This window comes from Paroedura picta, chromosome 2 (genome assembly GCF_049243985.1).
Source record: "Paroedura picta isolate Pp20150507F chromosome 2, Ppicta_v3.0, whole genome shotgun sequence".
Lineage (NCBI taxonomy): Eukaryota > Metazoa > Chordata > Lepidosauria > Squamata > Gekkonidae > Paroedura > Paroedura picta.
In genome coordinates, this window is record NC_135370.1 from 159,389,332 (window position 1) to 159,409,512 (window position 20,181).

Below are 20,181 nucleotides of genomic sequence, written 5' to 3' on the forward strand. Positions count from 1 at the left end.
GAGGTAGAAATCAACATTTCAGTTAGCATTAAGCATTCTCATTACCTCCAAGGACCCACAGAATATTGGGCATAGGGTTGGGGAACATTGAACATTGTGAGGTGTGCGTACCCTGACCCTGTTGTCACCTCTGTTACTGGGCCATGATGGGCCACAGACACATTTGGGGTCTGTGACCATTTTGAACAGAAAAAAAGTCCACACATAATTAATTAGCATTACAGAAGATACACTTCTTCCAGCATTAATGAATCTGCTGTGCATACAACAAAATAGGATTGAAAATGTCCAGGACCTTGAATGACCTGATGAAATGGCCACTAAGTAAACCTTCAGTCAGGAAATACCAGCATTGTGTGATTTCTTGGTTGATAGTTCTCCTTGCATCTACCATCCACGCCTTATCTGGCCAAAAAACTAACTGATTCATGTTGTTGGAAACCATACCTGTCTTGGCCAGAATGGTGCAATTATAATGCAGTTGGTTCTGTCCACCCTCCATTCATCATCAACATGAGTGGAAGTGGAAACTTAAAACAATTCTCCTGTCCACATACTGTTAATGTACTCCTTCTTGAATTTATCTCTGGTCCCTCTCTTGTGTAATACACAAGAGATTTATAATTCATTGGCAAAACCTATCTGTTGTTGTTTTTCTGCATCTAGCAAATAGCTTTATGAAGACCCTATTGTCCATAAGCCATTTGTAGGCCATGAACCCCATTTGAACCTGATTCTGGTGACATGTTTCCATGGAGCAGACCTTGCAAGAGCTAGCTTTTTCATAGCCATTAGCAGAACACATTACTGAGAAGGAGCTCAGGAGTAGTTCAGCAGACACTCCCTACACTTGTCTATTGACTACACTACACTTACCATTAACTTGGTCATCTAATATCAGGCCAATTATAGCCACATCGCTTGCACAAGGACTTTTTGTTACTGTGACATTTATGACATGGGGTATCAATGCCGTTATATTTGATGGCTTAGACAGTGTCCATTGAAGAATAGGCTCTGGGGAAAAAACAAAAGATTCAACTTAATGTACCAGAAAGTAGGAATATAACTTGCTTTTTAAAAAGGGAAAGCATAGTTGAGTGGTAACTATACTGGAAGAAGAGTTGGCTTTTATATGATGCTTTTCTCTATCAGAAGGAGTCTCAAAGTGGCTTACATTCATCTTCCCTTTCCTCTCCCCACAACAGGGATCCTGTGAGGGAGGTGAGGCTGAGAGAACCCTGATATTACTGCACAGTCTATCTGGGCTGTGACAAGACCATGGTCACTCAGCTGGCTACATCACCAGATTAGAAGCCGCTGCTCTTAATCACTACTCTACATTGGCTCTCCAGCATGTATCATTAAAATTTGGCTTTCCAGACTGTATCATTAAAATTTGTGGGGCTGATACCTACCTATTTGTACAATTTTCTGTGCCTACTGTTTTTGACAAACCGGTCAGTCCTAGAGGAGATCAGCCCAGACTGCTCCTTAGAAGGCCAGATCCTGAAGATGAAACTCAAATACTTTGACCACCTCATGAGAAGGAAGGACTCCCTGGAGAAGAGCCTAATGCTGGGAGCGATCGAGGGCAAAAGAAGAAGGGGACGACAGAGAATGAGGTGGCTGGATGGAGTCCCTGAAGCAGTAGGTGCAAACTTAAATGGACTCTGGGGAATGGTAGAGGACAGGAAGGCCTGGAGGATCGTTGTCCATGGGGTCGCGATTGGACTTGACTTCACACCTAACAACAACAACTGTTTTTGAAATGCTTCTGCCTTACCAATGGCTTCTTATCCAAATTATGTGGACAGAGAAGCAAAAATGCTTGCATTGCTTTCTGGATAATAATCATTGTTATTTTTCAACTACAGCACATCTCCCCTCCACACCCACTTTCTGCTGTTTAAATCTTTTATTGGCGATATAACTTTGACAAGACGATGGAGCTTTCATCAAGTTTTCTGCATCCATTTTTTGCAGCTTTTAAAAGCTTTTCCACATGCGCTCTGTGAAGCTTCCAGAAAGCCATGCAAGTAATGCTATTTTTACAGTGGAGCCAAGAGCTGACCCACAGGGCACTTTGCAGATGGGAAAATGACTTTGGTCACAGAGAACAGCTGGTATGCGTCTGGGAGGCACATTACATGCAGGATACAAAGTCCTCACTCCTTAAACATTAGGACTTGCTGATGTATAAATTGAGCCTTGAGAGCTATTTGATGCTCCTATTCCATGTTTTGAGCCTCTTGTGGCGCAGAGTGGTAAGGCAGCAGACATGGAGTCTGAAAGCTCTGCCCATGAGGCTGGGAGTTCAATCCCAGCAGCTGGCTCAAGGTTGACTCAGCCTTCCATCCTTCCGAGGTCGGTAAAATGAGTACCCAGCTTGCTGGGGGGTAAATGACTGGGGAAGGCACTGGCAAACCACCCCGTATTGAGTCTGCCATGAAACGCTAGAGGGCGTCACCCCAAGGGTCAGACATGGCTCGGTGCTTGCATAGGGGATACCTTTACCTTTACCTTATTCCATGTTTCTTTATATCATTTAACACGTAATTATTTACTCTACAGTCTTTCTTGCTGAGACTGAACACTGATTACAGATGATATCCAGCACAGTCAGACAGCATTAGACAATTAATGAGTAATGCAATAGGACTATGATTACAGAATTAGGCAACAATGCAAACAAGAAATTAAGGTAGGTAAACTTTAATACAGAAATGTTACAAGGTAAAGGCAATGCAATACGAGGAAGTTACACCTACAAGTCATCATCACCGTGGATTATTCTATTATCAAGAGGTTCCCTTGGACTGTTAATTCACCTAAATTCTAATCTTTCAAAATGTCTTCTTAAACATTATGGTTTTGCATATTCTGCAAGACAACAGAAATGCAGAAACCTTGCTGACCACCTCAGGCAGGCTACTCTGTAAGTTGCAAGCCACTGATCTTACACACTCACAGGGTAGCTTAGAAGTCTCTGTTCAGACAACAGAAATTGTTATCACACAGAATTACCCTCAAAACTCCAGTAAGCGCTGCTTGGCTGAGAGCGGGATCATTTATGTCATTCTACAAAAACTTCCCAGGCACAAGGTTGATCCTGCATTGAGCTGAGGGTGGGACTAGCTGGCCTGTATAGCCCTTTCCAACTATGATTCTATAACTACATTCTAAGTATCTCTTTATCATGACCATAGTTTAACCAAAACAGCCCATAATGCAAACCATGGCTTCTTACCACAGTGCCCATAATCCTGACCCAAGTTCTGCAGTTTATGCTGATCTCCAGTGATGCATGTTTGCATTTTCTTCCTTTTTAATACTTCCCTTAGCTGGTTAGGAGCAACATATTGGGACTAATGATTCTCACTAACACCTGGCAACCTGCTGCTCAAGCTGGCCTGGGGCCAATGCCCACAACACTTTATTGGAATGGCTGAGTGACTCAAAACAAGGAAGTAATTCTGTAGCTATTTATAGCTATGGAAAAAATGCCAATGTGCTGGAAGTCAGAATAAGGATCACCTGACCTGGGTTTTTCCTCAGGTTGGCACTACGCGCGGAAGAATTAGGGATCAGATATATTACTGAATGTCTGTGGGGGGGGGGGAAGAATGTCTGGAAGGGGAAAGGAACGGGTCGGAAGGATGAATGCTGACAGAGAGAAATGTGCCAAGATGGACATCTTCAGCAGATGGGGGGGGGGGTCAAACAAAATATGCTCACCTACGTGGTGGTTAGACACGCTTGGAGATGCCGCCACATGGTAGGATATTAGATGGGGTAGTGAGCTTTTAACATTTGGTAACTTTCCAGGTGATGCTCCCATACTAGGGATGCATCCTATGCTGGGGAAATATAGAACCATGGTGCACACAATACTGTCAGGTTACAAAATGTATACTTGTCCACAGAGAAGTCATATTCAGAGGAAAGTTCCACTTAATATTTTCCCACTTTCTCAGGTCCATTAGCACAGGTATCAACCATTCTCCCCCCCACCCTTTCCCCTTACTAGCCATAATCACATCTAAGATCTTGCTACTTATCTCATTCAATTCAGTTGGATATGGTTAGGAGTTTTCACTCAGTTACCATAGCTAGTAGCCATTGATGTACTTATCCCCCATGAATCTATCTAATCCCCCCTTTGAAACTGTTTATTGCTGTGACTATCACTACATTCTCTGGCAGTGAATTCCAGATTCTTTTGTCTGTCCTCAAGCTATTGCCAATCAGCCTCATTGGATGCCCCTTAGTTCTAGAATTTTGGAAGGAGAAGAAGAAAATTTGTCAGCTCTCTCCACCCCACACATCATTTTATAAACCTCTATCATGTCCCCCCTTAGTTGGTTGTTTTCTAAAAGGAAAAGTCCCAGAGTCTTCAGTTTTTCCTCATCTATAAAGCATCTGGGTGCTTCAACCCCCTAATCATCTTGGGTTGTCCTTGGTACTTTTTCAAGGTAGGTCAGAGACAGGGGAACAAGTTGGCCTTGACAGTGCTCTCCTTGAGCAACCTTGGGAAGGTAGATTTTTACCTTCTGATATGGTAGAAGGAGGTGAGTTGGATCAGAATGGGAGTGAAGCTCCCATGGGCATTTAGGAGTCTTAAATGTGGTGGTAAGACAATGCATTTCTGCACCTGAATTATAGTGTCCCCTAATCTGGGCAAATTCTGCCCTGGAGATTCCATGATGTAGACATTGCATGTCCCACCCCAGTTGTTAAATGGGCACAGTCTTACTTTTGGATGCACGTGTATGAACCAGACTCCCTTGATGTGATATGTTATTCTAAAGCTAAAAGTGTATTTCTGATTTTCTGTGACATGACACACAGAATTGGGGCATTGGGTATCCAGTATGGAATTTAAAAGCTTCAAAGGGAACAGTCATTTTTGCTAAAAATTCAATTCCAGACAATTGTCTTGTCTACTAGTCTTTAGTTTAGTCTTGATTCTGTTTAAATTATGTCTTTGTTTTACTTTAATATATGGCAATGTATGAGAAGGATGAATCACCCAGGTAGACTCTAAATACAGTTGAGAAAGCCAACAGGCAGCTTATGAATATGTTCAGAAGGCTTTCACTGAATTAATATGAAGTGATTAATTTCCCCATGGTCGTAATATTGGCTATTTAGCAGAGGAAATATAGTGCAGCAGAGTAATGCAGTACAGACATGTATGTTTAACTTCTAAGAAAAAGATTTTACTACACCAATAAGGAAAGGATTACATGGAGAGAAAATGCCAACTGTCCAACTAGCGCATCTTTCTAGTTCTATCTGTTCCACCTTGTTTATTTTGCTCTATCTCTGCATACATAGATAGGACAGGACAGGAAGGACTGAACGTTTCTCAGAAAAAAAACCCTGCCCCTTTTGGCAGGAAGCATTTAATTGGGTCCCATGCTAAATTTGCAATTAGTTTGCAGAAGGTTTAACTTAACCCATTCAAGACTGAAGGGGTGACACTTGCAAAATCCCATGACAAAGCCTTCTCTAAAAAACACCACGAAAGCTATTGTTTACCTCGAGCAGTATCCAGTAGAGTTCCCTCAGTAGTAAACATATTTAATCCATGATGCATATTGAATTTTACATACCATTGTTCCGTTGGAGCAATATCTGTGTGAACAGCATGAAGAAGAAAGTTTAGTCATAAGAGACAAGTAGTTATTTTCATATTTAAACTGTTTTGGGTATGCTGCTTAGTGACCTTTTTTCTATGAAACGCTGATCCTCATTACACCTGTGGGTACTTCGCTGGTGCCAAAGGTACTTCAGAAGAACCCAGGAGCTATTACACTGTATTTTAAGGTATGTATCCTCAAGTATGACGCATACAGAATATCTCGATCTCATCACAGGATGGCATTTGGCTTGAAACCTTTTGTCATTTTAGGATTGACCTCATTTTCTGGTTTGCTGGGCTTTCCCAGGGGAATTGTTTCGGTTGGTGCTCAGTAATAGTTCTTAAAATTCTAAAGGTGCCCACAGGATCACTTGAAATCCTGCTATAAAGAGTGTTGCTCCATGCTTATTTATTATTTATTTCTTATATTTAAATACCGCCCTCCCCAAAGGCTCATGGCGGTTCACAGAAAAAAGAACAGAAACCATACAGATAACTTAGATTAACAATAATGAATGAAGTCAAACAACAAGCAACATGGAACAGTAGAAAAATGTGGGAAGCGTTAAATTAACTTTTCTGATTAATTTTCTCATAATTTCCCCTGAACATAGTAGACATTTCCCCAGACTGTCAGTATCTGAGGAAGAGTGCTTGCACTCGAAAACTCATGCCTGAAATAAATCTTTGTTGGTCTTCAAGGTGCCACTGGACTCTGATTTTGTTGTGCCAGTATAAACAAAAGACCTCTACAGTTATTATCAACACCAATTATTTGCTAAAATGAGGTGAAAAGGGGGAAACTATTTCACTTACCTGAGAATATCAGTTCTGCCTTTGACAGTTTGAGGTCTGGAGCATTCTGACTGTCTTCCAGAGGATGATCATGTGCTCCAACCCAGCAGAAATGAAATGAGCAATTTTTTTCATTGAGCTCTGAAGCTTCACGTGCTCCTATTTGGAGAGGAAGAGTCTCCCTCTGTGGCCCAAGCAAACTACATGCAAAAGGCACACCCAGGCAAGATTACCAGCTGGGAAAGCAACCTGTGACTGCTTTCATGTCACTTGGCTGGGACACAGAGGAATGTGCTGGCTTGTCCTTCTTGCTACCATTTTGGACTAAGTATTTCAGCAGGGGGCAATGGATGCCAGCATCATACAGATTGGTGAGAAATCCTTTGTGGGGGGCATGCCTGTGTGCTCACTTCCGCAGTTTGGGGACTACCTTAAGGGGTCTTAGGGAGGAACAACTCAGCCACATGCCCAATTGAGGGCTGCAGTCTTCTAACTGAATATTCTTTCATAAACAATGGTTTTGATATTAATAACTGAGCACTGTTAGTGACTCATGGTGACCCTCATGGGTTTTTAAGAGACAAACATAGTTGGTTTGCTACTGCTTTTTTCTGCGTAACTACCCTTGTGTCCTTTGGTAGTCTCTCATCTAAGCATTAACCATGGCTAAAATTCTCAATTTCCCAATGCTCATGAGCTCAGACTAGTCCGGGCTTTTTAGGTCATTATGAGCAATCTCACAGGAAGACTTAGTTGATTAGTTAGCACTGTTAATTAATGGAACTTAAACTTTGGCTGGTTGGCATCAAATGAAATAGGGTCAGAGTCGTTGAGAGATTAATAAGGAAGAAGAACACAGTCGACACATGGATGAGATTTTAGCTGTACATAAAAGATAATAATCACCTTTAGACATCTTAAGGAAACATCAACATATGAGGAGAAATATAATAAAATTATAAGAACTCTCACCTGTATTATGTGCAATGTCTTGCCGGGGAACGTTAAGCGACCAGGTAAGCTGTTCTTCTGCCTTTTGGTTCCAAAATTACAGCAATAAAGATTTTAAGACTTATATTGTTAGAAGAGTCACATATTTTAAATATACTACAATGCAATTTGATTTTACCATTTTCTTTCCATGTGCCACAACAATATTGAAGCACATCAGAAAGCAGCCTCTAACTCTTCCTTTTGACAAGCTGCCACTGTGGTTCTAGCCGTCAAGACAAAGCATCTAAGAGTTCCCTAGGTTCTGTTTCTAAAACTGCAAGCTTTGGGATCGTTGGCACTTTACAGAATTGAAACAAATGCCAAACGCATCTAGATTTTGCAGTAACGTGTACTCTCAGGGAGCAAGTTTCGCATACATTCCTCCATAAAAAATGTTGGCGGAATTGGCTATCTTAGTGAGATTCCTCCCACCCAACCCCATTGCCTGCTAATTCCTTTTTTTAACAAAGTTGCTTAGTAATAGTGTTGTGTTTTACCATAATCATTTTGAAGTAGAACACTTTTGAGTAGCTACTGTTAAAGATTTCTACGGTGGGAGCAAGCCCTGCTGACGTATACAGTACTAGATTCTTCCTTCTACTTTTCTCAGAATCTATCTCATGCTTGTCAAACAAATAACAAGAGACAACCTGTGGAAAGAAGAACAAAATAATCACTATTGATATCTGAGCCACAGGTCTACAGTATTTAGCATGATCCAAAGCCTTAAATTAAAAAAATTATACATCCAATTGTTCATACAATTATATATTTCTTAGAATTTTAAGCTGCTACATACTTGTTTAGGGTGTTACAAATTAACACAGCTACTATTCTCAAATTCACAACTGTTTTTTCTCCTTCTGTGAATGGTATAGGTATATCAAAGGAATTTTTTTTTCCAGTGTAGGGAAACTTTCTTAAAAACAGGGCAAGGAGTTTGTTTCTAAAAATGGAGGAAATCTCAGGTAACAAGAAAGACATAGGAATGCAGTTTTAAGATCTTCTCCATCTAAATTCACAGTTCTCTGCCTTCTTTTTTTCATTGACTTTCTCTGCATTCTTCGCTCCTCTTGGCTGCATGTGGGAGAGCGGGGAATCAAACCTGGCTTGCCAAATTAGAAGCTACTGCTCTTAACTACTACACCACTCTGGTGTCATGAACCAGGCAGAGGACATGTCTGTAAAGTCACTAGAATAAACACTTCCTCGAGTGAAATCCCAAAGGAATATTTATTCAGGAGACTAAGACAAAAGGCATCAACAGGAACAGTTCAAAGAATAAACTCCTTGGTAGAGACAAAGACCAATCTCCCCCTTGGGGGTTTTATACCTGAGGATGGGTAGGGGTGGAAGAGGGCCGAGGGATTCACTAGGCAGGAAATGCAACAGTTCTCAAGGGAGCAATCAGGAACACTCCTTGATCTAAAAGTTGCAAGTGTTGAGACTTCACAAAGCCCGGCAAGGTCAGGAAGTGATAAGGGTGAACTGGCGGAGAGATGCTTTGGAATGCAAAGGGAGGCGGAAGGCCAACAGGGGGATTTATGAGTTTATGACCACAAAGGAGGTCAAGGGGCCAACTGCCTGGGTGTAGCTGGGAGAATACCTACCGGGGTTCATGACAGCTGGCTTGGTGCCACTACATTAAGGCCAGCAGCCCCTTGAAAAACAGCTCCATTTAGGAAATGTATGCTACACTTTGGGTACTTGTAGTTTTACTGTTTTGGGGTATTTCCAAATGAACTTGTCACAAGATAACTTGTTTGTGCCAAAACTCCATCTACTCAACATCGCCAACAATTTTTGCCCCCAGGAATCCAGTTGACAAATGGATCCCTAGCTTAGCAAATTCCCAGAACAAATTGGGTGTTCGGTTCTGACACTGTTATCTGAACCGTGTCCAAATCCACCATCCCCTGTACTGAAACAAGTACAAGACTAATTATTTTTACACATGTTCCTTGCATCCTGACCAACACTTGGATTATTGTGTTAGTAGAAAAAATTACAGGGGCCCTGATGTAAGGTGCTTGATCCCTCAGCAGCCTTGGCCTTGTATCTAGACATGAACCTTTTCACCATCCAGCATTCAACTGATTCAAATGAGTCTGTGATTGGTCTTCTTCACCTGCTCTCAATCCTCTGAAAAAATCCTGTTTCTGTTTGGCCACCGCATTTGATCAATACCTTTGTGAAAGAGCCAATTCATCTGCATGTTCTAGATGTCTCAAGCATGCTGAGCTTTTAAGCCTAGACATTGGCCTCTGCCCCCTGAAAAGGAACTTTGGCATCATCTGGAACAGATAGTATAGGAGGCCTTGATACAAGAGACCATATGTCTTTGCCAAGATGTTATCTTTCTCTACCTTCAGAGTATTCAGTTTATTTGTCAGAGGCACTGTTAAGGTTATAATCGGAATCATATCTGTTTTATGTACTTTGTCAATTGGTTTTCTTTTGTATAATGCCAATAAAGGTCTTATGTGTGTGATGCTGCCGTTCTGAGTTGGTTTATAATTTATTTGTTACCGTCATTGGCCAATTCTGCCAATTAAGCTTCTCAAAATTATATAAGCCAATCCTACTAGCTAAATCCTGAGCAAGTTAAGACCACAATCCTTTATCTGATGCTGCTTGTCTTTCTTAGGTCACACAGTCAAAGCAGTGAGCCCTCCATTCCCTTGAACCCATGTCCATCATTATTAGGACCTGGGGAGGGTGGAACTACTAGAACTTGCCTGGTTATAGTCATGACTGACTTCTACCAGTTCATGGATTTCTATCACTTCTGAGATAAGAAAATCTATTTTGTGATGCCTCCTTGCCATGTCCCATTAGAGAGGAAATCATCTCCAATACAGCTGTAATCATGCCCATGATACTGCACCTATTGGGGCACTCAATAGATCCAGCAAAATGAACTAGGGTCAACAAGTGCACTTGCCTCTGTTTGCATAGACTTTATCTCCTGAAATTGATTTGCCTTGTTGTTGTCAGTAAATTCCCTAGTGGCCAGAAGCTTGCCTTATCAAGTCACTGTAACTCACTCTTTCCAACGTGTCAGGAGCCTCTTGCTGTGAGTGGAGCTGGGCTCCTGCGGCCTACCTCTCCTTTTGGCTTTTTCCATCTAAGCTGCTCTCTCCTCACCTAGGCTAAATCCTGGGCGGTAAGAGAGAAGCGTAGCCATCACCATCACTATGGGTAGGCCAGCGAAGGGACCAGGGCCTCATTCCTTTTATGACATGAGCATACTTCCTTCAGCCCAGGCAAGCCCTCCCCCAGGTCCAGTACATGGACATGCGCATGAGGCTTATCCAAGATCTTTCTCTCTTCTGGCTCTTCAGAGCTAGAGAGATTCCTTCAATTTCTTTTCTTCTAGTCCCAACCATGGATTACTGCAACCTTTAATAGGCCATTGTAGGCAGATTGAGGAGCTACACTCTGAACATCCTGCTAGAGATGCAGGGCTATTGAGATTGGAAGGGACATCCTATTTTTATCCTGGAGAGGCATACTAATTTGCATAGGCCTGCTTGGAGCAAGTGGAGACAAGACCTAAACAGTTTCAAAGGACTTCCCCCCACTGAAGGAGAACTCAACTACTGAAGGGAATTTCCCAGATTTTAAGTTTGGCTGCATTGTGTCCCATGTAGCTTTTTATGAACTGCTTCCCTTTTGATAACAAAATGGCATCTATAAATGAAAAGGTTCATTTATGATTAATATAGCAAGTATAATTCATTATCCTTTGCATATGAATGTCATTAAAATTATTAACATGATATAAATAGTTGTAAACATTAAATACATTGTGCATTTCTTCATATATAGAGTGTGATAAAAGAATTTATAACTGGAATCTTACCAAATCACTCTTATCAAGGTATAATTTAATTGTTTCAGGCACGCTGTCATCCAAGAAAATGTCAGAGTAGCATGAGAAAGTTTTATTGGTCTTTGCTAGGGACAAAAACAAGCATTTTTGTTTCCTTTTAATAATGTCTTTGAAAATATCAGGAAAAATTGCAAGCTTGCTTGAGGAAACTAATTATATTGAAACAAAGAAGAATACTTTGAAATAAATAATATAAAACACAATTACTTAGTCTCCTTGGGCTCGCCACAGCGCTAATAAAGCTGTTCTGACCGAGAAGTGATATCAGGGCTCTCTCAGCCTCACCCACCTCACAGGGTGTCTGTTGCGGGGAGAGGAAAGTGAAGGCGATTATAAGCTGCTTTGGGTAGAGAAAAGCGGCATATAAGAACCAACCCTTCTTCTTCATTATCATACGATTTGGCTGATAAGGGTGCAATGGCAGAATGAGGATTTCCAACAGCACTATCAAGTCACAGCTGGCTTAGGGAAACCCCAGCAACAGGTTTTTATTGCAAGTGAGAAGTAGGGGTAGATTGCCATTGCTTTCCTCCACAGAGTCTTCCTTGGTAGTTTCCCATCCAAATACCAACCCTGCTTTTCTTCTGATATCTGGCAAGATTGGGCCATGTCATGCCACTTTCCTTACTGAACATTTCCGAACACCCCTTTGTCTGATTCCCTTGCGATGTCATAGTTTTCCCCCATGAACTTGCAGGACAAATAAACTGTATTCCAACTCTATGATTCGATGATTCTATGATTCTATACCTCTCACGGTTTCTGTAGGAGAATGGGAGCTTCTTGAAGGAAGGGGAAGATAAAAATGTAGTAAATGAATAAAATCAAAACGTCAGCAAATGTCAAATTGTAGCTCCAACAAGTACCAAGAAACTGCACTCACATTAGGACCCAGTGGACACTGGGTCAGCTAAACAGCCCTGGAGAAAGCATTGCTCTGTCAATGTCACTGCTCAGCCACCTGGGGATTGTGGAGGGGGACAGGATGATTGTGTGAGAAGTATTTAACCTAGGCGTTTAAAGGTGTTGATTTTTTAAACCCACTTTTATAGTCTGCTTCTGCCTGAGAAGTACTTTATGAGAGTCATGCTATACGATTTATGCTGTTTATATTCTTGCTTAAATAGCACCCTGAAGAACTACATAAAAGAGATGAGACGATGACAGATTCTTTCCAAGAAGAATTTTTTGAAGAAGAATCTCAGAATGAAGTAACTACTACACAGACAGAAATCAGGAGAAGCTAATCACCAGGAGTACATGGGAATGCAACAGATCTATTCCAAGCTACGGAAACAGAATCTTCCAAAATCATAGCAAGACTGGAGATGCTCAGTTTACATTCCAATTCTCCCCAAATGGAGAAGTCAAAAACTGCAGCAGCTATCAGACCATTGTATCACACATAGCCAGACAGGTGGTCCCTTAGATATGCAGGGACCAGGCCTGGTTGTGGAAGTTGGACAATGAAGAAAGCTGTCAGGAAGCAAGTAGATTCCTTCCAAATATGGTGTTGGAGGAGAATTTTGCTGGTACCATGGAATGCCAACAAGACAAGTGAGTTCTAGATCAAATCAAGGCCGAGCGCTCCCTAGAAGATAAAATGACAAAACTGAGGCTACCGTACTTTGACGATCTTGTCAAAATTACATGTGAACTCTTACAGTGTACAGTCAAGCACAAAGAATGTTCGGAGATGGAGGATATAGTATGCAGGATGCATGCAGAAGTAAAGCTTGAGGAAGCATACTTACTTGTTGTTGTTGTTATGTGCGAAGTCGTGTCCGACCCATCGCGACCCCATGGACAATGATCCTCCAGGCCTTCCTGTCCTCTACCATTCCCCGGAGTCCATTTAAGTTTGCACCTACTGCTTCAGTGACTCCATCCATCCACCTCATTCTCTGTCGTCCCCTTCTTCTTTTGCCCTCGATCGCTCCCAGCATTAGGCTCTTCTCCAGGGAGTCCTTCCTTCTCATGAGGTGGCCAAAATATTTGAGTTTCATCTTCAGGATCTGGCCTTCTAAAGAGCAGTCAGGGCTGATCTCCTCTAGGACTGACTGGTTTGTTCGCCTTGCAGTCCAAGGGACTCGCAAGAGTCTTCTCCAGCACCAGAGTTCAAAAGCCTCAATTCTTTGACGCTCGGCCTTCCTTATGGTCCAACTTTCGCAGCCATACATTGCAACTGGGAAGACCATAGCCTTGACTAAACGCACTTTTGTTGGCAGGGTGATGTCTCTGCTTTTTAGGATGCTGTCTAGATTTGCCATAGCTTTCCTCCCCAGGAGCAAGCGTCTTTTAATTTCTTTGCTGCAGTCCCCATCTGCAGTGATCTTGGAGCCCAGGAAAATAAAATCTGTCACTATCTCCATTTCTTCCCCTTCTATTTGCCAGGAATTGAGAGGGCCGGATGCCATGATCTTTGTTTTCGTTTGTTAGTAAGCATACTTACTAGTGTTGTCATTATTGGTGTTTGTTTTTAGTGAGCCTAATGAAGATCCTTTTGTAAGAAAACGAGCTGTTATAATCTTTTTGTAGTAAAGGTTTTTGAAGAAGAAGAGTTGATTCTTATATGCCACTTTTCTCTATCCTAAGGAGTCTCAAAGGGGATTACAGTTGCCTTCCCTTTCCTCTCCCCACAACAGACACCCTGTGAGGTGGGTGAGGCTGAGAGAGCTCTGATATTCCTACTCAGTCAGAGCAGCTTTATCAATGCTGTGGTGAGCCCAAGGTCACCCAGCTGGTTGCATGTGGGGGAGTGTAGAATCAAACCTGGCTTGCCAGATTAGAAGTCTGCACTCCTAACCACTACAACCAAACCGGTGCTCCATTATATTGATTAAATTTAACTCATCTTTTTTACACAAACAATCCAAATACAGAATGCCCATCAGCAACTGTTTATGTAAAGTTTGTTGCATTAACTACCCAATCCATTTCTCTCATCTGTGATATTATTTATTTATTCAGGCGGGAAGCTGTGTTGGTCTGAAGCAGCAGAACAAATTTAGAGTCCTGGGGCACCTTGAATAAAACTTTGTTGGTCCTAAAGGTGCCACTGGACTCTAAATTATTTATTTATGTTATTTATTGTCTGCATTTCTCCTTGAGCCTCAAAGTGGATTACAGCATGTGAGTAAAGAAACAACAGGGTGGGACATCCAAAGCAGATATAAATGAAATACCAACTTGCCTTTTAAATTGTAGCTAACTCCCCTTGAAAGTTTTGGCATTGTCAAAATTATTCCAAGCACTATATAAAACCATAGCAACACCATCTGTATAGTTTAAAAGAGAGTGCATTTCAAATGATGTATATAAAAACAGTTCCCAGCATTCAGTTCCCTTCCCAATATTTGGTTGCAACACAAACCTGCCCCAACTCCTGGAACTGAAGCTTAATCCCAAATAGTGATTTGGGCCCTGAGGGAGGGATATTTGACCAATAGAAAATAGGCAGTAAGGTGTCATCTAAAGCAGTGGTCCCCAACCTTTTTATCACCGGGGACCACTCAACGTTTGACAATTTTACTGAGGCCCAGTGAGGGGGGGGGTAGTTCACTCCTCTACTCTCAACCACTGCCCTAACGTTCTCTGATCGCTATGGTAATGTTTAAACATCCCTTCAAAATTAGATACAGACACGCCACAACAATGAACATAAGGAATATTTTATTTTCATGGAAATTTTAACTCCTGACAATGACAAATCAATGGGACCCCTGAACTTGTTTCTCTGCAACAAGATAGTCCCATCTGGGAGTGATAGGAGACAATGACACCCGAAGTGTGTTGTAAAGGGCTGGGGGGATGAAGTAAAGGGTCGGGGGGGGGGGGTAGAAGGCGTCCTTCGCGGCCCACCTCCAATTAGTCCCCAGACCACAGGTTGGGGATCACTAATCTACAGTAACAAAGATGAGTACATTCATCAGGGCGGCCATCACAGGCCCCTATAAAGTTATTTGTTCTAGGGGCCCCTCCATTTCCCAAAAAACACAAAACCACTTGACTGCAAAGTGTATGCTGCTACAATCCCTCAGCATGCTTGGCTCCCCAGTCTGATGTCTAGAAATTGTTACCACCCATTCCCCAGAGTCCTGTGCTCCCAACTGCAGTGGAGGACAAATCACCAGACGAAATATCCTTGGGGTATCTATCTGCAACACTTTGCAACTCATTTCTCTTTCCCTTCTATGCTCTTCAACAGCCATAGCACTAGAAATTAGGACTAAAAAACAGTAGTTTTTTTCATTTGAGAGTGTGGTTTGGGGACGGAAACTCTGCTTTTACTATAGAATAAGAGCTATAATACTTGTCTCTAAGTGATGCTGTGGACAGTTTGTTGTATAGTGCTCTTAGGGTTGCAGACTCTGGATTAGAAATTCCTGGAGAACTGGGGGTAAAGCTTGAGGGTTGTGTTTAGAGAGGGTATAGTGCCCTGGCATCCACCCTCCCCCCCAAGCAGTCATTTTATTTATTTATTATATACTGCCTCTCCCCACAAGAGGGCTCGGAGAACTACAGGAGAACTGATGTCTGCAGATCACTTGTAATTCTGGGACAACTCCAGCCATGACCAGGAAGTTGGCAATCCCAAGTGCTCTGAGTGAGCATACTGTAGACAATATTTTAGACAATCACAACCCCTCTGTCAAATCTTCAGCAGCCTGCCTCCTTTTACCTCATCTGCTGTTGTATTTTCTCCCCTCAGCTTGAAGCACGACTGCTCTAAAACGGCTCCAAAGCAGAACTGCTTCACTAGCTTCGCTTCAGCATCTCTCCCTGCCTCCTTATCTGGCTCCGTCGTCAGCTTCACGGAGCCGTTTTGCCCACTTCCCCAAGAGCCCGTTGACAGTTCCTTGGCCGGGGTTCCGAAGGACGGCAGTTGGGAGTCTCCACCTCAGGCAGCCAAAGAGCAGGCAACACAAACTGATCAGGCTCCAGGAGGGGCTGTGGTCTGCAGATGGGGAGCTCCTGAGGCAGGGCCGGATTGCATACGAAGTTCCCATGCCAGCACCCTCTGCCTGCACATGGAGGGGGCAGGGGGGGTACTAGTGTAACCCTTTCTAATGGGGAGGGTTCAATTCAATAAATGACAGCACCTTTATGGCTTGACAAAATGAGGAATTACTTCAAAAGCAAAGAAACCATTTCAGATATTGAATAATTTTTGACTATAACAATATTTATCATCAACCCCAGAACTGTAAAGCTAGATATATAACAAAATCATTCTTTGTATTCTTTACACAAGAATACTATGGGCTTTTCTGCATGCGATAAATATAGTGAAATGCTTACCTTGTGAAGGTACTATGTTCTGGTCGCTCTGCATGATGTCGCCAGCCTGCTGTATCTGGTTTTGAAATCACTACATCATTTTAAAGTGCTAGTTGGGGAATTGTATAAAGTGAATTCACCAAACTAAAAGCACTTTCCCCCAGTGGACAACCAGGAGGCCACCAGCAAAAGAAAAGTATGGAGGTGAAGAAGCACTACTTCCACCTCCAATGTCCTACCCTTGCATGCACCTCCCTCTCCCTTCTTCCGGGGGATGGGAAGTACTTTTTAAAAATGGAGAACAGCTTGGAGCAACGAATAGGCAGACACACACTTCAGCTGAGATTGTCTGTGCTTCTATGATGATTTGGATAGGCATTTAAACGACTAAGTCTATTTAAAAACAACAAACGTCGATCGCCGGAAGTTCATCTGTCAGTCAGCCATGCCAGGAAGGGATTGGCTGGCCAAAGTTATTGACACTGATAGGCAGGCCAAAGCTCAACAAGACTAAAGTGTGAAATGCAGCCAGAAACACGCGAGACAGCTCAAAAAGTATGGAATGCCGGTGAGTTTCAATTATTCCCCACGTTTTGCAATATAGCAGGCTTCACACTACAAAGCCCAATATATTTCACACTAGTCAATTTGTGATTTTTAGAATATTATTCTTTACTACTACAACTCATGCAATAAAGCTGATAAAAAAATCCTCTCAGCAATGCATTTGCAACACAATCTGTAACCAAGAAATAAGTGCTCAGAGACATAGGTTGTTATATTTTTATTAATATTACCCTTCCAAATAAAGTTGACAAACGATGACCAAAAGTTGCATACTTGAAAAGAAAAAAAAAACAAGTAAGGTTGGAAGAACAAAATCATTGACAACTGAATCGTAAAAAGATGAACTTGCCTATCATTGTTGACAGTCATTTTTCGCTACTTTCGCTACTTGATGTCGTTGAAATGGTACTTAGAGAAACTTTTGGACTCACTTTGCTCATTTGTTTCAGTTTCTGCTTCAACATGCTCCATATCTGAATGTCATATACTTGCAGAATAAATGCCATGAAGATAGCAGATCCGACTACTACAGCTGTAAGTGAAGTGATAAGATATTCTCCTGGGAAAGCCAGTGGAGCATCATCAACATAAATCTGCAACAGGAAACATTGTAATTTCAAAACATTTTCTTCAAAAGGCTGAATTCTAATTTATGATGGCCAAGTAAGTTATTGAAAGCACACTGATAGCTACAGGAGCACTTGGGAGTCATGCCTCCCCTCAAATATTTCAGCCCCTCCAAATTTCTAACTTTTGTTGTTGCTGTTAGTTGCTAAGTCGTAGCCGACTCATTGTGACCCCATGGACAATGATCCTCCAGGCCTTCCTGTCCTCTACCATTCCCCAGAGTCCATTTCCTAACTTTATTTGTTTTAAAAACATCTAGCCCTTTTCAGTAGTTTTTGTCCTAATTGCCTGGAAATGAATGACAGCTACAAGCCAACTGGAGCCAAACCAATTTACCTCTTCCTAACCAAATTCATCCTTATTCATTAATTTGTGCTGTCCCAACCCCCTCACCACCTGAACCCATTTGTGTATTTCTTTCATTACTTCTTTTTTGTATTGCCTACAGTGACAAAAGGGCAGAAAATTATAGTGAGATTTGTAATAATTTGGGGGTGACTCCTCTGTTTGCAGTGGCATTTTGTTTCAGGAATATGTAGGATCATAGGACCAAGGATGTGGGCGAGGTGGAGTTTCTGAGAGTTGTCAATTCTTGGTTGGAAGATACCTATAGATTTGGGGGTGTGGAGCCTCAGGAGTATGGAGTTTATGGAGGGGAAGGACCTCAACACAGTAAAATGCCATAAGGTCCACCCCCCTCTGAGAGAATCTGTCTGTCTGTCTGTCTGCCTTTTTATGCTACTTTTCCAATCAGAATTCCACCCACAAGACATCAGCCCTCCTTTTGAATGTTTATAGGAGGTGGCTTTTCAGAAAGTAATTTTAATCTAAATTATATATTAACTATTTTAAATATGTAAAGTAGGGTTGTGCATGGTGGCGTCCAAATTGGCCGCACACAACTCTAAAGCTAATTTTTTGGGTCACCTGCCCTGAGCCATATGGGAAGGGTGGGTGAAACAAAATAAAATAATAATTATTAATCAGGGTGCACAAGGTAGTGAACATAAAAACATTAAACATTAAAACAATTAAAATGCAAAATTGAATTTAAAAAACAACCACATGAATATGCCAGGGGAAACAAGAGTCTTCACTTGCTGGTGAAAAACATCAACACAGAAAGACAGATAAATCTCCCTGAGCAGGGGTGTTGACCTTTTGGCATCATAATGGAGAAGGCCCATTCGAGTTGCCACCTCTTTAGCTTCAGATGGCTGAGGCAACTAAAGGATGACTGTAGGGTTGTCAGAGGTCCCTGGTCACTGAGAGGGGATGGGGGTAGGGTAGCCTGATTCTGGTTGGGAAACTCCTGGGGATTTGGGGATGAACCCTGGGAAGGACAGGGATCTCAGTGGAGTAAAATGCCAGAGTCCACCCTCCAGAGCAGCCCTTTTCTCCTGGGGAAAAATAATCCAGAGGTGAGATGTAATTCCAGGAGATCCTCAGGTCTGACCAGGAGGGCTGGCATCTCTACTGGAGTGAGTGGTTAGGTTTATATGAGAGAGGGAGGTCTTTAAGGTACGTTGGTCCCAGTTCATTCAGGGCTTTAAAGGTCAACACCAGCAGTTTGAATGTTGTGCATTATTTATTTATAATTCAATTTATACAACACCCCTCCCTAGAATGGGCTTGTGGCAGTTTATAACCATAAAATATAAAAACACAATTAAAACAGATTACAACACAGTCTAATCTATCTAATTGAGTCCAGAAGTGTAGACAGAGCACAACTAGAGTTCAGCGGATACAGATACAGTTTCTTTGGAAACAATCAGCTCTTTATTGAATAAACAAGAAATACCAAACAATTAACAAGAGGACTCATGGAACATATACATTTGAGGCAGCCCGCCAAGTAACTTGATTGGCCCTTAACAGAGCCCAATAATTGGTCCATTTCCAGAATCTCTAAAATGTCAGTCATTGGCTGCTTTACAATCCTTCATTTGCATGTTACTTGAGTTAGTGTTAATGACCACATACATAACAATCCTTCCCCCTAAGATAGGCACATACAGAATTATAAACGAAGTCCTCTAAGTACTTGGGGGAGTGCCTGGAGCGCCTCAATTCTGGTGGCAAAGCTGGAGATGGTGCTGGTGGCAGCATAGGTGCCAGAGAATCTGATGATGTTGGCTGGTGATTCAGAGTCTGAATCCTGAAGTGGAACTTGGATGGAGCAGTCAGTGTGGTTGCACATGGAAGATTCAGGTGCACTGACGAGTGATGGCATGCTATCTGCATCTGCAGGGGATGTCCTGCAGAACAAATGCAGAATTCCAGCTGGGCCTGCTGGTATAGTCCCTTATATAAACAGTGTCTCCTGTGGCAAATGAATGGGGTGTTGCTGGTGTCTCTCAGCTAGGAGGATGGG

General features: G+C 42.1%; 2 protein-coding genes across 3 annotated transcripts in view; both read right to left on the minus strand.

Annotated features, from left to right (window-relative positions):
• CATSPERB (catsper channel auxiliary subunit beta) overlaps positions 1-11,965 on the minus strand; it is a 73,503-nt gene extending 61,538 nt beyond the window's left edge. The window contains exons 1-6 of the mRNA XM_077319105.1: positions 11,959-11,965; positions 11,301-11,395; positions 7,933-8,085; positions 7,415-7,475; positions 5,545-5,640; positions 877-1,017 (exon numbers count right to left, since the gene is read on the minus strand). Of these exons, the coding sequence (XP_077175220.1) occupies positions 877-1,017; positions 5,545-5,640; positions 7,415-7,475; positions 7,933-8,085; positions 11,301-11,395; positions 11,959-11,965 (553 nt within the window). The remainder of the gene's footprint in view (positions 1-876; positions 1,018-5,544; positions 5,641-7,414; positions 7,476-7,932; positions 8,086-11,300; positions 11,396-11,958) is intronic.
• Positions 11,966-17,379: 5,414 nt separating this feature from the next.
• The window catches only part of LOC143830670 (cation channel sperm-associated auxiliary subunit beta-like), a 92,235-nt gene continuing 89,433 nt past the window's right edge, over positions 17,380-20,181 (minus strand). For both annotated transcript variants that reach the window (XM_077323499.1, XM_077323501.1), the window contains exon 27: positions 17,380-17,770. In XM_077323499.1, coding sequence (XP_077179614.1) covers positions 17,543-17,770 — 228 coding nt within the window. In that variant the 3' untranslated portion in view covers positions 17,380-17,542. The remainder of the gene's footprint in view (positions 17,771-20,181) is intronic.